The sequence below is a fragment of the Herpailurus yagouaroundi genome, unplaced genomic scaffold (assembly GCF_014898765.1).
Source record: "Herpailurus yagouaroundi ecotype Mexico unplaced genomic scaffold, PumYag 191, whole genome shotgun sequence".
NCBI lineage: Eukaryota > Metazoa > Chordata > Mammalia > Carnivora > Felidae > Herpailurus > Herpailurus yagouaroundi.
Window position 1 is genome coordinate 16,713,035 of NW_024412422.1, and position 16,011 is coordinate 16,729,045.

Genomic DNA, 16,011 nt, shown 5'->3' on the forward strand with positions numbered 1-16,011 from the left:
ACAGACTGTGAGATTATGACCTGAGCCGAAGTTGGGCGCTCAACCGACTGAGCCACCCAGGCACCCCATCTTTACTTCTTTTTAAAAAGGCCCAGGATCCATAGTCCCAGGAGCTGACATTTGTCTGGATATGGCAAAGGTCGTGATGGGGACAGGGTGACAAAAGGCCACACTGAGGGCCCAGGCTGAATGGAGCAAGGGGTCTTATTTTTTTTTAATGTTTATTTTTGAGAGAGACAGAGAGCAGGCAAGGATAGGCAGAGAGAGAGGGAGACACAGAATCCGAAGCAGGTTCCAGGCTCTGAGCTGTCAGCACAGAGCCCGACGCGGGGCTCGAACTCACAAACTGTGAGATCATGACCTGAGCCGAAGTCGGATGCTCAACAGACTGAGCCACCCAGGCGCCCCTGGAGGCAGGGGTCTTAGGTAGGCAGTTCCTAGGTAGGAGGAAGACATAAGGCCTTGGATCTCAACCCACCTGCTCCAGCGGCTGTGCCCCCTCCCCCTGGTGTGAACACACCCCCAGGTGTGCAGGTCTGAGGCCTCCGATGGTCTTCTACCCGATGCGCCTCCCCCATGCGGCCACCCTCCGCCTTACCTGATTTGGCCTTGTCTGTCAAGCCGGGCAATCTTGATTCTTCAGACAAGAGGTCTGGATCGGGCATCGGTGGTCCTGGGTTCGAGTTCTGCCCCTTACTATTTTAGCTAAATGACGCTGGAGAAGTCCTTTCTCTTCTCGGGGCCCCTTCTCCTGATTAAAACGAGTCATTTCAATAAGACTCATGTTTGTCACTGGCGGGTTTTCATAGCACAGGCGATGGGGTGCGTGCATGTGCTTGAATGCGCATCGCCACGTGCGTTTATGTGCGTGGACACCGTGTATGCGCGTAGCTGTAATTAAAACGCATTAGGAGGAAGTGAGGAGACGCTGGCCCTCGGACGATATTTTGCAATGCCCATTGCTCACAGCAAGGCTTGTGAGTTGAGGCCTGAGCTGCTTTAAAGAAAAATACCAAGCTGGTGACCTTTTGAAGAGACACGTAAGAGCACAGGGCGTGTCGGGGGGTGAGCGTGTGGGGGGGTGAGGGGTCTCTGTGCCTCCCTCAGACCCAAGGCCGAGCTCCCCCGCTGCCACTGCTCCCCCGTGGTGTCCACATGCGCGTGCAGGAGGAACCGTGCTCGGGGTCTCGGAGGCGAGCCCCGAATCCCACGGGGGGGACGCTGTGCAGGGAGGCCCCTCCGAGGCGACGGGACGGCCCGAGTCTCGGGCTGCGGGATCCCTCTTGCGTCACCACCGCAAACACACACCTTTTCCTTGTCATCAGTGTATTTCGTCTTCAGCCGCCTCTGGAGTGGCCTCAGCTGGCCCCTGCTGTGGAAACTGTCTCTTTCAACTTCTACAAAAAAGGAGGTGGGGGGGGGGGAGAAAGGCAATTAGCACAGTCCTTTGAAGAATTAAGCAGCAGCAATGCTGACGGCTGAGAGAGAGAGAGCCACAGACGGCTTTATGAATTACAATTCAAGCTGAGAGACCCACTGGGGTCTCGTAAGGCGGTAACTTGTGGAGTATCGCTTCCCGTGCCTGTTTCTTTAAAATCTGGGGGGCCCCCGGGAGAAGTTCTGGTGCGGGAGGGCTGACGATCCAGACACGAGATAAGATGGCACGCAATGGCGAACATGGGGAAGGTTTAGAATAATCCATAAAACAATAGGAACCTGCCGTGCGGCTTTCTGCTGTCAAAGTACATCTGGGTCTGGGGGAGACAGACAGAGAAGCTTAATCTGAGTACGTGAAGGTCCAGAGGCTGTTCGACTCGGTGTTTGCATCACCCGAGACATTCCCTGGGTCCCACAGTAAATGTATGCCACCCTTGCCCCCAGATCCACAAAGAACACCGAGAACAAGCTTCCCTGGCCGGTTTCCTTTCCCCCTCCCCTCTTCCCTACTTCTCTCCTGCCTTTCACAGACAGCTAATGTCCCATTGGCCTTTTTTTGTTTAATTTTGCCTCCCTTGGGCTTCCCCTAAGCCATCGGAAGGGGTGGCTATTAGATATGCTTTGGTCTGTGAGCAACAGAATAGCTGAGTCATGGTAGTGAAACAGAGCAAAACAAAATGAAATCGGGGCTTATTCGTCTCCAGGGCAAGAGGCCTGGAAGCTTCTGTTTCGGCGCCATGGTTCTATGATATCGGGATCAGAGTTTTTGAGATTCTTGAGATCTTTTCCCCATACTTGTTGCCTCGTGGTGCCAAGATGGCTGCTGTACCTCTCTTCCGGATGGGGCTCTGCCTTCCTTCCCATGGTGGGAGCGGGTTTCCGGGCCGCGGCCTTGAGGGGTATGCGGCGCTGAGACCATGGCGATGTTGCGGCGATGCCCGCTGAGGCCTCTCTGTGAACCCCAAGATACTGGCAGGCGGGGCCCAAATCTGCTCGTCCGTCCCCCAAGACAAGCCTGGATGGGAGCGCCCCTGCCTGTTGCACCTGCTGCCTGCCATCCGGGGCGCTCTGCCCCCTTCTCGGCCTCTCCCTGCCCTCCCTCGGCCCTGCTTTCAGATTTCACCCGGGGAGCTCGAGAGGGTTCAAAGCCACAGATGATGAGACGTGTCGGGAGGAAGGCAAAGGCAGGTACGGTCCCGTTCCCCATGCAAAACACCACTCCTCACGTTAATCTGTTCAGGGAAGGCATGGAGTTTTCTTTGTTTCGTAGTAGGATCCACTCACACCAATTCTCCGAAACCATTACCCCAGGGACCCTCTTCCAAATGGAGGTTAGAGGGTTGATGTCTGGGAGCAGCAAACGGAAGACAGAGGCAGAGACACTCTGGGCTCCCTGCTCCCGCCCAGACGTAAATCTACAGGAGAAGACTGGTGCCATCAGCCCATCTGTTCGATGATCACCTCCCCACCCGAGGCCGGGTAGGCATCACAAACCCCCTGTCAGACCTGCGATCCTCACAGACCCCGCGACCCGGCCAGCGACCCGTTCTGGACAATGGCGTGTTGTGACCAGCGTTGGAGAAGAGAAGGTATAGGTTACCTTCCCTTTCCCTCCTGATCATAGACCAGGACCATTTTCTGGAGTACAACCTTTGGAAGCAAAATACTGAGACCTTTCCATAGGATAAAAGGCTGGTGATCATAGTTCTCATTAAGCAGGGGACCCTGAAAATGGTTGCTTGGCAACTTGAGAGTTCTTTGGGAAAAAAAAGAACCCAAATGGTTTCCCCAAACTACTGAGGTATCGTTTAGAGGGTGAGGAAGTGTTTTCTCTGGATGAAGGCAACGGCCGCCATGTTTCCTTTGTGTTCTTCTAGCAAGATCAACGCCAGACCGTTCAGCGTGAGCCCTGCTTCCTGTAGCCTTAAGAAAAGAGCCCGTTGGGGCGCCTGGGTGGCTCAGTCGGTTGAGCGTCAGAGTTCGGCTCAGGTCATGATCTCACGGTTCGTGGGTTCGAGCCCCGCGTCGGGCTCTGTGCTGACGGCTGGGAGCCCGGAGCCTGTTTCAGACTCTGTGTCTCCCTCTGTCACCCCACCTCCCCGATCGCACTCTGTCTCTCTCTCTCTCCCTCGAAAATAAATAAACATTAAAAAAAAAAAAGATAGGAGCCCCTTCTGTGCTCTAAGACTTAGGCAAAGTTATGAGAGAGCTGACTTGGATGTAACACTGGAAATCAAAAACAGCCTTGCTGCCTGTGGGCCGACGCTTATGCATTTGTGCTCCGAGTCCTGTTCAGAAGCGCTGGGCAGCATGTCAGAATTGCTTTGCATGATCATAATTTAGCAAATCATCTACTCTTTATTTCAGGCTGGCTCAGTAAATACGTCTCCTTTCTGTTTCGTCTGAAGAAGAAACATCGTGGTGAATAACTCTCACAAAGGGAAATAAAGTCACCCTGTCCATTGTTCAAATGGCACATAGGAAGGACGGCCCCTCGAGGACCCCTTCTGAGGGCACCTGCTTCCAACGGGCGTGGGAGGGGGCTCGGCGTGGAGGCCACGGGTAGAACACACGATCTGGTTTTCAGAGACTTTGGTTTATTGCTACCCTCTTGTAACCTTTCCTGAGAGATTTCAATGCCAAAGCCTTGACGGAAAAAGACACAGTTTTCTATCAGATTTTCCCCTGCTGACACACAGACCGCTTTTCTTTGTGCCTAGCTGTTCTCCCCCAAAAATGACTTAACCGATCACACGCTCCCGAGATGAGTTTTCGCTTCTTGGCGAGGGGGAGGGGACCGCGGCGGGCTCAGGGTCGGGGCAGGGTGGGGGTGCATTCAGAATTTCTGCCACGGAAAATGTGGTGACATTTCTCACATCCCCAGCTCCCCTCCCCTCCCCCAGCTCTTTACCAATTCACTCAAGCACTGTCTCTGCTCCAGGTGCTATATACTTGGTTCTAGGCGTAAACGATCAAGTTGTACCCATACTCACTTTCAGGACTTGTGCAGTAGAGCTGAGACACAGGTATGTAAGCGATGTTCCCATATGCTACGGGGCGGTACGTCTCCGTATTTAAAGAGAGGGCTGACTCTTCCAAGAGGGGCACGTTTCACCTGGGAAGGCTTGAAAGTAAAGACAGTACCGGAATGGGGTTTTGAAGGATCGGTAGGAGTTTGCCAGGAAGAATGAGGAGCCGTGAGTCATGAAATCAGTAGTTACTGTTAACAGCACTAACTGTGCCCCACACGTGCTTTTTACATGTTTCCAACGCCTTGTCACCATCAGCCATTCAACAGTGTGAGCGAGGGGCCCCCGGGTGGCTCAGTCGCTTAAGCGGCCAACTCCGGCTCAGGTCATGATCTCCCGGTTCGTGGGTTCGAGCCCCGTGTCGGGCTCTGTGCCGACAGCTCGGGGCCTGGAGCCTGTTTCGGATTCTGTGTCTCCCTCTCTCCCTGCCCCTCCCCTACTCACGCTCTGTCTCTCAAAAATAAATGTTAAGAAAAAATTCAACAAAACCGTGTGAGCGAGAGGAAATGCTCAGCATGTCCCTTTTACAGATGAGCCAACGGGGGACTCACTCTCCCAAGCACAGGTAGCTTTTGGAGCAGGCCCGCCGTCCCCAGAACCCGGCTTTCAGCCGTCACACCACACCGGGGGGCGCTGGGGAAGAAAGAGCTTCGGGAAAGAGAGAGAAGCCTGCTGAAGCATGAATGGTTAAAGGAAGTCATCTGCTCAAGGACTGGGTGGCGTGTGACTCCCCAGCTGTGTGGCTCGGGGACGGATAATCAGCCCCACGGAAGCTTCACAGAACGGGGTGGACAAGTGCGGTGTCTTGCAGGGGTTTGGGGGAACCCCCCTTCTGGGGGGCTCCTCTCTTTTCTTAGGCCTCCTTCTCCTGTGTCCTTGCCAACATGTGTCGGCTGAGAACACGCTACCTGCCGGATGCCCGGATAAGCACCGGGATGCAGCTAAACGGGGGCCGGGGTGGCTGGATTGACATCCGGAACACCGTAGTCACAGGTGTGGGGTGGGACAGGCCATGAGGACCGCACGCGTCCCTGGGTCCGAGGTCCCCTTGCCTCTCCCTCCGTATCTCCCTTTGATGCCCTCTCTGTATGTCTTTGTGTCGCCCGCTCTCTGCTCTGTTAGGTTTCGTCTCTGTGTCCTTGGCCGCCTGCCTCTCTCTTGGATTTCCTACTCTTTTTAACCAGCCTGGCTTTCTCATTCCCTCTCTCTCTCTCTCTCTCTCTCTCTCTCTCTCTCTCCCCGCCGCCTCTGTTTCTGTGTTCATTCTGTTACTCGTCTGCACCGATACTCGCATATTCTGTCCGGCCCTCTGCTCCTCTGCCTGTGACTCTACTCAACGTGTGGCTCTTGTCTCTATCTGCCTGTCTCCCTGTCCCTTCCCGTCTTCTTTTTTCAACGTTTATTTATTTTTGGGACAGAGAGAGACAGAGCATGAACGGGGGAGGGGCAGAGAGACAGGGAGACACAGAATCGGAAACAGGCTCCAGGCTCCGAGCCATCAGCCCAGAGCCCGACGCGGGGCTCGAACTCACGGACCGCGAGATCGTGACCTGGCTGAAGTCGGACGCTTAACCGACTGCGCCACCCAGGCGCCCCATCCCATCTTCTGTCCAAAGGACCGAGAGTCAACCCGGCTCCGGCCGCGTCTCCCCTGCTGACCGGACCTACCCGTGTCCATATGACAGGAGCCACGGGGCAGGGGGCCCTCGTTCTTCGGCGAAGCCACCGCCACGGGCCGGGGTTCCAGGCTTCTCTTCCAGAGCTTTGCTCCACAAGCCGCTGTCTCATCAGGGTTGGGTGTTAATTCAGCGACCGATATTTGCATGCTAGCTCTGTGGCAACTGGATGTGCTATTTCATTTTCATTTGGCCCACGGCGGGGAAGAAGGCGCCTCCAGTCAACAAAGACGGTTGCATTAGCAGGTTACAGACGTAATTAGGCAGAGCTCGACTGAACCGCTAATAGATTCAGGCGCCGGGAAGGAATTAGAGATAAACACTGATGATTCAGTGCCGGCGCTGGGGTGTGCGAATGAGTGGACCCACCCGCATGACGGAGACGGTGTCAGCTGGGCGCGCTCGACCTTGCCTGCCAGGCTCTGCCGTGTTCCCGCCTGTCTGTCATTCCCTCTCCGGCTGGTCTCTCTCTGCCCGATGGCGTGTCCTTTCCTGTGACTGCTGTTAACAACTGACCACAGCGGGGATGACTGAAAACAGCAGAAATGTGCCCTCTCACTACCCTGGAGGTCGAAAGTCTAAAATCAGCGTGGGTGGGGCTGAAACCAAGGTGTCCGCAGGGTTTGCGCCCTCAGGAGGCCCCGGGGATGACGCCCTCCCTCCTCCTCTGGCGGCCCCTGGCGGCCCTTGGCTTGTGGCCGCCTCACTGCTGGGCACCTGCCTGTCCCCCTTCCTTCTGCACCAGACGCTCCTGTCCCTGCCTCTTAGAGGACACAGGCAGGTGTGTTCAGGGGTCATAACGAGGACGGCTTCGTCTTCTCAAGACCTTGAACTTCATCACCTCCGTGAGTCCCTCTTCTGCCGTCGGGAGGACACTGGCACGTCCTCGGGGTTAGGCTGTGACGCCTGTACCGGAGCAGAAGTTAATTTGTTTTTCCGACCGTCTTTGGCCTCATTTCCGTGACTCTGTCTGTCTGAAAGCCCCTGTGCCCCATCTCTGCACTTGCCAGCCCCTCTCGCTGCCTCCGGCTGTCCTTCCAACTACGGGGGTCCCACTTGTGCCACTCTGCCTCTGGTTTCTTTGCGCGTGGGGATTCTCTGACGTCCTGTCTCTCCGCCTCAGTTTCCTTACCTTATCTGACTGTCTGCCTGCCTCTCGGTCCTGTCCCTCCCCCTCACGCAGACCAGGATTCTGTTCCTCCCTGGCACGGAACCGGGAGATCACTGGTCGCCCTGCCCTCTCACAGGTGCCTGACAGACACCTGTCTCTCGGTTCAGACACCGCAGACGGAGAGGGGCCCCGAGTGATAACAGAACATCAAGGCTTCGCTTTGCTTGTTGTTCGTTATCAAACGCAGAGGGAGACTCAGCCACGGACCGAATCCCCTCCGTTTTTCGTGTTTTTTATTCACCGTGGCGTGATACAATCCTGCACAGCTACCAACACGTTGAAAACCAGACTCCCCCCCCTCTTCCCCCCAGCCCCAGTCACGGCGACAAGCGCAGGCTTTCCCCACGTGACGCTGCAGCCTGGCACGCCCCAGCTCAACGCCTGAGCCGCCTTGTGACCTCGGGGAAGTGACTGGTCTCTGAGCCTCCGCTCGTCTTCTGTAAGGTGCGTGTCCCAGTACTTCCCCCGGTGGGAGGCATCCAGGTTGTTCTATCCTCTCCGTCCCCATCTCGACCTTTGGAGGGCTTGGTCTCAGAGACTCATTCTTTCCAGGGTTCGGCTGGCCTTTCCTCCGCCTGGCAAGATACTAATCCTCTCCCTTCCTTCCCTCCTTTCCTTTCTCCAGTCATTGTCCAATCACTGTCCATCCTTGGGAACGACGATAGGATAGACTAGGACTCCCAGATCTGCAGGCGAGGAAGTGGACAGAGGCTCTTGCTGGCTTGGGTCGCCCCCAAACCTGGCAGCACAGCGGAGGTGAGCCCTCACCTGTGACCCTTAGTGACAGCCTCTTGTACCCACTCATCTTCCCTTCCCCGCGGCGAGGCCGAGGATGTGTGGCTGGGAGTGCAGGAGCTGGTGTCTGTCTGTGAACAGGAAGTGAGAATGGGGTGCAGGTGGGAAGGCTTTACACGCTTTAGGATGATGGGGGAAATGTAGAGACTGTAGGCCGGCACCCCCCACAACGGACTCATGGTGGAAAGGGCACTGATGTGTGTTGCTATGGTGACAGAACGCCTCAACGACCCCAAGGGCAGGAGACTCTCTCCGCCTCCCCCCGCCATCTTGCTTAAGGATAACCTGAAACCAGCCCCGGAGCTCATATTTCTGCTTCTTTCTACAAAGGTGCTTCCTTGTTGCCCTTCCTACGGGACTCCTTTCTCTGCTTTTCATGTAGGTGGCATGAAATGGCCACCAGCTGCTCCTGGGTTTATGCCCCTACCTCTCAAGAAAAGAGCTAAGAGAGAGACTTGACCCCCCCAAACCCATGGCTGTTGCCTCAAGACCCAGTTTGGGGCAAGTTCACCAATGGACGACTCAGTGGTGGCCAGGGTAGGTGGGTCATGCTTCCCAGCTTCCCAGAATGGCTTCTGGGGTCCCTGTAGCTGTCCCCAGGCAGAAGGATAGCAGGAAGAGAGAAATTACTAATGAGCGTTTGAATACCACTGCCTCACGTTTATTTAACAAACATGGGGTGGCCACTCATTCACCATGTTGCAGACACGAAAGTTGGTCTTTTACTCTCATTGGATTGCCAGTCCCTTCGAGTTTTCTCGGTTCAGATGCTCCCACTCTCGCCGGAAGGGGCAATTTGTCTTTATTGTTGCCTCCCCAGCATCCAGCTTTCCGTGCGCAGGTTAGAAACTCACCTGTTTTATATTCTGCCTGCAAGTTGTACAGATGCATTTAATCGAGAAAACTTGGTGAACGACACATAAAGCCCAGTGGCCAGTCGCTTCCTCGCAGTGACCCCGGGGGGGCAGGTAGGTGGATGCTATTATCTAGTTAGTCTTGGCTACTGATGGACGTTCTCCATCCACAGGGACGGTGATAATGGGAGTTTCCTCCAGCTTTCCTGTCTCCCCATATTAGCTATTACCCCCTTGACACAGCAAGTGTGCTTTGAGCTGAGCTGAATTTTTATTGAATTTTTCTCTAAGTGCTATCTTATTTGAAATGTCTTTCCTCATTTTCTGCAGGGACCAACAGGTAGCTGGATTTTGAAAGTGTATACCACCAGGATAGCCTATTATCAGAGGCCACAAAAATAGAGTTTAAGTGGTAGGCTACGCAGACTTCAGAGTTATCTGATGCCCAGCACGGGGATTGAAAATCATGATTTACGTGGTAGCAAAAACCTGAGTTTTTCTCTGCCGGAAGTTTACAGCTGTCTTGAAGTTTGAGAAATCATGACTCGAGGCACGTGAGGGCAAAGGGAGAAAAATGGAATGAAGTCACCTTCAGAGCTTGGCGTTGGACCTCAGGGCTTGCGGCTTCTCCTGGAGCTTTCGGGATGTAGGCGGATTGGGTATATCATAAACCACAAGCCTTGTGGTCAATACTCGTGAGCCTTGGGGCTCCTTCGGTATTTCTCTACTGGCCGAACTTCACATAGGGCAAAACACACTTAATTAGTTCTTGTTGTGCATTCTTTCTCATTTAACTAAAGTTTTAGGAGGTCAGTGTTCACCCTCGAAGATCCCTTTTTACTTGGATAAGATGATGTTGTAACTGCATTTATTGGAGGAGGTGATTTGGCTGAGGAAATAACACGGTATTTAGCCAATCTAGGATGGTGGGTGTTGACTCTAAGAGTCTCTCTTCCGATCTTGGCTGTGCCCCTGAGCAGCCGCAGTGTTAACCTGACCAGCCAGCTGGTGAGGAACAGAAACCATGGCACTCGCATCTGCTAAGAGAAGCAATGCACAGAGCTGGTCTCTACAGCGGTGGGGGCGGCAGGCACGTCAGAAACCCAAGGGGCAGGCTGTCAGGATGCGGACCCGGAAAGCTGGACAGCAGCTGAGGTTGCCATACGCTCATGGGATTCTTCTTTCTTCGAAAACCTCAGCTCTGCTTCCAAGAACATCTCTCCACATCTATACTTTTGTCCAAACTGCCACGACGTCTTTTTATCCCCAATTGCTCAGGGCTTTCCCAACGGACGTCTTAATTATTTGTGTTTGTTTATTTTTTCTTGTGAGAATGGGTTCTTCCGAGTGGGGAATCTGTATCACTTGGTTGTTTGTTTATTGGTCATCTTAATGTACAGAATAGAAAAATGACCGAAGTATGCGTTCAGGTAACGCGTGGTGCACAAATGGATGAATGCATGAATGGATGAATGAGTGAGTGGATGAGTGGATGGATGGATAAGCGAATGGATGTGTGAGTGAATGGACAGGTGAGTGAATGCATGAATGAATGATTTGGATGAGGGAATGGATGAATGAGTGGATGGACGAGTGGATGAATGGATGGGAGAATGAATGAATGATTGGATGAATGGGTAGATGAATGGATGAGTGGATGGATGGATAAGTGAATGGATGTGTGAGTGAATGTGTGAGTGAATGGACAGGTGAGTGAATGGACGAATGAATGATTTGGATGAGTGAATGGATGAATGAGTGGGTGAATGAGTGGATGGGTGGATGGATGGATAAGTAAATGGATGTGTGAGTGAATGGACAGGTGAGTGAATGTATGGATGTATGAATGGACGGATAGATGAATGGATGGATGAATGATTATAATTCTATCTAGAAGGAGAAAAAATCCCCATATATGTATAACATGCCAATGCTACACCTTCCTTAGCTCAATTACCATGTTTTCAAATTTGCACTCCAAATTTTCTGTTTTCTTGCCCAGTAGTTGTTAGTTCCAAATTTTTATCAAAGAAAAACACATCATCTGTCTGTAGAAGAGAAGAAAAATAGTGCTTACCATATAGATGGTTGAGAAGGTCAAGTTGAGCACCACAATTGCATGTGCCGTGTTCCTTCACACCTGTTCTTTCTAACCCCATGCCCTGGCATCTAGCAGGAGTGGACTATGGAAAGATTGAATGAGCAGGACCAGGATGTCAAGAAAGAACTGTGTCTTTCTGGAAATACAGAATGTGCCTAAATGATTCATTGGCAAAGTAAGCATTCTGTCAAAAATATCCAGTCTAAGACCCGTGGAATTAGACTCGGAGTTTGCTTTTGTTTTTGCCAATCTGGGAGTAAATTTGCGTGTCCCTTTAGGAATTGAGCTTGTGTGTAGGGATGTCTATAATGTTTTACCTCCGCTTGATTCAAAGCTCCGTAGGATAAGAACTCTATCTCATTCACCAGTGTTTATCACACACAGAAGTACTAATGTGTATGTAGGACGGATGTATTAGGGAAATCCGTCAGCTAGAGCTGTCCTCACAAAATACCATGGGCTGGGTGACTTGAACAGTAGAAATTCATTTTATCAGTAAGGTTTGAAAGCAAGGTGCTCTCAGGGCTGGTGTCTTGTGAGGCCACTCTTGCTGGCTTTCAGATAGCTGCCTCCTGGCTGTGTCCTCACATGGCCTTTTATCTGTGCACATGCACAGAGGAGGAGGTCCCTAGTGTCTGTCCCTCTTCTTATAAGGACACCGCTTCTATTGCACTGCACCCTAATCACCTCACCGGATCCTCATGACCCCCACCCAGAGGCCCTCTCTCCAAACACAGTCACGCTGGGGTTAGGGCTTCGGCATGTGAATTTGGGGAGATGCAGTTCATTCCAGAGCTCTTTCCCAAGATGCAGTGAGCTCTCTCTGTGGTCGTTTAGTCTTTGCTAGGACGTCCCTGGGGAAGACCCTGCTGTTGGACATCTTCCAAGAGGACTGGTATCTGGAGCATCTTTGTCCAAGTGATCTGACTTGGGGCTTGCAACCTTGGCCCAAGTGGGGTTTTGCTTCATGGGATGCTTTTGTTGCAACAGGGATGATGGTCTGCTCTGAGCACAGCAATGTGCAGGGGGCTTGGTGGGCAACCAGCTGGGATACGGATATGTGTCCTGTCCGTGGAGGGTGATAACCAGCCTGAGGGAAAGAACTAGTTAACTCTTTTTGGAGCTCTCACTCCCTCTCACTCCCTCTCACTCTCACGATGTGCTAGGCACTGCTGACTCATTTAACTCACACGTGTTTTTGAGGCAGGTAAGACTATTTATCACGTGATGTTATAGACGTGTGATCAGAGGTGCAGAGACGTTAGGAAACTCACCCCGGGTCGCCCAGTGGGCAGGTGCTCACGGGTGCTTGCAGGCCCCAGAGCTGCCCCTCCCCACACTGCGCATTAATGAATTTTCAGCGTGGATGTGTCGACAGAGGCCGTCCTCAGAAACGAGTAGCCAAAGTACCGTTCCTGCTAGTCCTCCACCAAAGGGATCTGTTAGTTGGAGCGAGCTTTTTTGAGCTTTCAAAAACACTTCTGTATTTAACCACATCACCTCTAAACCTTGTATCATTTCTTGTTTTGTTTTTCCTTTTTCTTTCCAGTTTCTTTGAAGGTCTTTTCCGGAAGGAAGACAAATGTGATTTCCAGGGTGCGATTACAGTGCAACCTTTGAGAATCTACCTTTGTGACTGAGGGCTGGGCTGCTGTTTTTCCGTTACTGGTAACTGTATTGTTTGCCAGTGAACCTTGGCTTCCAGAACACCAGAAGCCAGTCCCACATCATCAGCAAGGGGCTGGATTGTTTTTTCATTCTTGGACAGAAATAGCCAAAAACGCTATTGCCGCTCTGGAAGGTGGCGCCTACCAACTTACTCCGCGATAATAAAGTTTTCAGGTTCCCAATATCCACTGGACTGAGCACTAATGAGGTGTCAAAAGACTCCCAAAAAGTTGCATTAACATTTTAAAGGCTTTCCTGCCCCAGGGAAGCATCTTCTTCTCACACTTAGTTTACAATGGGTATGTTTCCTGATAGATGTGCCGTCAGAGAAAATCTGAACTGCTGTTTGCTCAGAAATGCAAAGGAAATTGGTCACTAAGCAGAAGGTGATGTCATCTCTGGAGATGGTCGGAAGCCTGCGGTTCCTGGGTGAATGTGGAATAAGTCCAAATGAGCTCACCTCCCAAGGTCTCTTTAGATGGTTCAACATTGGGTGAATTTAGAGGAAGTGATAAAGTGATCACTGATCCGCTTCCTGAACGCAGACCCATAGAGGGGCATGCTTGAGCCTTAGTGACGGAGGTGAGGACCTTATGGAAGATTCTGGCTGGAGGCACCTGCACCCAGGTGATACACAATGGCGACCGGCACGTCTACCGTAAGCTCTTAGGTTAATTATGGTAGTTTGGTCTTCTGTAGTGGAAACATCACACGGGCTCAAGCATGTTCTCCTTAAGAGGAAGTGTCCTGGCTTATACAACGGAAAACATCATGATGCCACTATACAAAGTTGGGTCAAGGGTCTCTCTGGTTGAACCTGACTTTTTCTAGAACTTTTCATTCCTGACAGAAGCCCTCTACGTGGGGACGCTGGACCACACTTAGGTCCCCAGCTGGCTCAGGGCCCCTCCTCTGCCTAGGCTTTTCCTCCTGGCCTCTCTCACTCCACGGCTACCCTGCCTTGCACAGGGATCAGCCTGTTGGCTTCCTGGACTGGTTTTATGAGGATATGCATGGGACAGGTTGGTCCTTCCCTGAGATTCCAGCTTCCTGAGGGCAGGAACCATGTCTAATTTACCTCTGCATTGATGGGGTCTATACGGATGGGGTTTTGGAGTGGTGGTGATCCAGAGCTGACGGCCAAGAAAGAGATTTTGAGACATCTTTGGTACAAAAAGGTGGTTTTATTAAAGCACGGGTGCAGAGCCCATGGGCAGGAAGAGCTGCACTGGGGTCTTGACTGGTTGCGTACTGTGGAGTTGGAGGAGGTAAAGTCAAAAGGAGGCACTACCACTAACAATAATAGAATTATTATCACACCTAGGAGCTCACACTAGGTCGTGCAATGAGCATGTTGATATGCACACCAGCAGGTGCACACATATGGAGGATTTCAATCCGGAGTGGCAACCGTAGGACGTCAGCCCTGGGCTTAGCCTTGGCTGTGGAAACGCAGAACGTAAGTACGCGGTTCTTAGCTGGGATTTGAGACGTAAGACGGATGCCTCTTCCTTGGCCATGGTGGCCAGCACTTCCTGCAAGTTGTTGGGCATCATCTCCATCCCATTGGCTAACCCCAGGAGCCGAGAATTCAAATATAAACCGTCAGGCAGTTCAGAGTTCTTGCCTGGCTTTGTTTTCCCTTCTCTCAGTAATGTCGCCATCAGCCACCTCTTTCTGGTTGGAGATATGGCATCTATTTCCTGGTTTCTGGACTGGAGACAACACCTTGTTCTTAACCTTCGGCTCCCGCTGTGTAGATTATGATTTCAATATTAATTAGACGGGTTTTTTTCTTTTTTCCCCCAGTACGGTTTTGGCAACCTCCGTTAAGAACGAACATTCTTAAATCCTTTAATGTGGCAAGTTCCCCAGCTTCTCTGCTGGCCCAGAATGTCACCGGAACTTCTCCCTCCTCCCGGGGCGAAGCCTCCCTGGCCCGTCTCCAGCTACCTGCAGCCACCTGTGTCCTCAGGAACACGGGGCTCTCAGAGCTTTGGGGCCCTTCGTGGGCTGCAGGTCTCAGACGCTGCTTAACCCTGGCTCTTACTGCCTTGTCCCTTTTGGAGATGCATTCATTTTGAGCTCAGTGAGAGAAATGAACAGCTTCATTTCTGTGGCACGTGGGTGGGTGGCTCAGTTGGTGGAGCGTCAGACTCTTGATTGTCGCTCAGGCCATAACCCCAGGGTCATGAGATCGAGCCCAATGTCTGACTCCATGCTCACAGCGTGAAGCCTTCATGGGATTCTCTCTCTCTCTCTCTCTCTCTCTTTCTCTCTCCCCCTTTTCTGCTCATGCCCAGCAGGAAGGGAGTTTCATTTTCCTGAGTTTCAGCAAAAGCCCTGGGATTGACTTGACGGGAGCAGTTCACGCCCCATCTCGTTTCCGGCCTGGCTGCTTTGCTCAGGGGACAGGAACGTGATGACTGTCACGTCTGGGTCACCGGCCACTCCTGGATCTGGCTGTATGCAATCGGAACAGACGGAGCATGAGGAAGTGAGGTCTCTCCAGGGAAAATCAGAGCTCTGCCACTCAGAGAAGCAGGAACGACTACCAGGCCATCAGCAGTAATAACAGAGTTCCACTCCGACTTGCCTGGCCTCTTAAAAATGCCGCAAAGCACAGGAGAGAGAGCATTCAAGCTATGACAGCGCCTGATCTCGATGTGATGCTGATTACAGACTCGCTATTCTAAGGAACTCCTGTGTCTAGTTCACGTAAGGCTCTCTAGTTCTGAGGGAGGGTATGTCACTATCCCCACTTTACAGAGGGGGAAACTGAGCAAAGGTAAGTAACGCCCAAGACTTCACAAATCATAAGTAGGGGCCTGGATGTGTAGCCAGGCCTGTGCTGTTCTGCCGTCCGTGCTCATAACCACCACTGTGTTTTCCCCCTGCTGCAGAAAAGCAAGGTTTGTCTCCTGACTACTGACTGTGAGGCTCAGCGAGTCGGTTCAACTCCAAGAACCTCAGTTTCTTCCTCTTAACGGAAAAGATGAGTTCAGGCCGCCTCCCCAGCCCCGTATGCGCATATGATACAATACTGTTATTCATTAGTCAATCAGCAAACATCGACGTTTCCAGGTGCTTCTCCAGGCCAAACAGGCAACAGCAGTGAGTAAGGCATTTCCCATCATTGACAATTTGTAAAATGCCCTTCGTGAAACAAATACACGCTTATTTTTACTATCACTGCCGCTCCTGGGAATAACTCAGTGGGCGTGTGGGTTGTGTCTCTGCAAGTTAGAACAATTTTTATTTATTTTTGAGAGAGAGAGAC

At 52.1% G+C, this 16,011-nt stretch overlaps 1 protein-coding gene across 1 annotated transcript in view; it reads left to right on the forward strand.

The window, feature by feature from the left end:
• Positions 1–2,253: 2,253 nt before the first annotated feature.
• Positions 2,254–16,011, forward strand: part of LOC121010126 (transmembrane protein 132B-like) — a 34,076-nt gene continuing 20,318 nt past the window's right edge. The window contains 5 exon segments of the mRNA XM_040443474.1: positions 2,254–2,336; positions 2,554–2,625; positions 3,315–3,339; positions 5,324–5,459; positions 6,778–6,923. Coding sequence (XP_040299408.1) covers positions 2,254–2,336; positions 2,554–2,625; positions 3,315–3,339; positions 5,324–5,459; positions 6,778–6,923 — 462 coding nt within the window.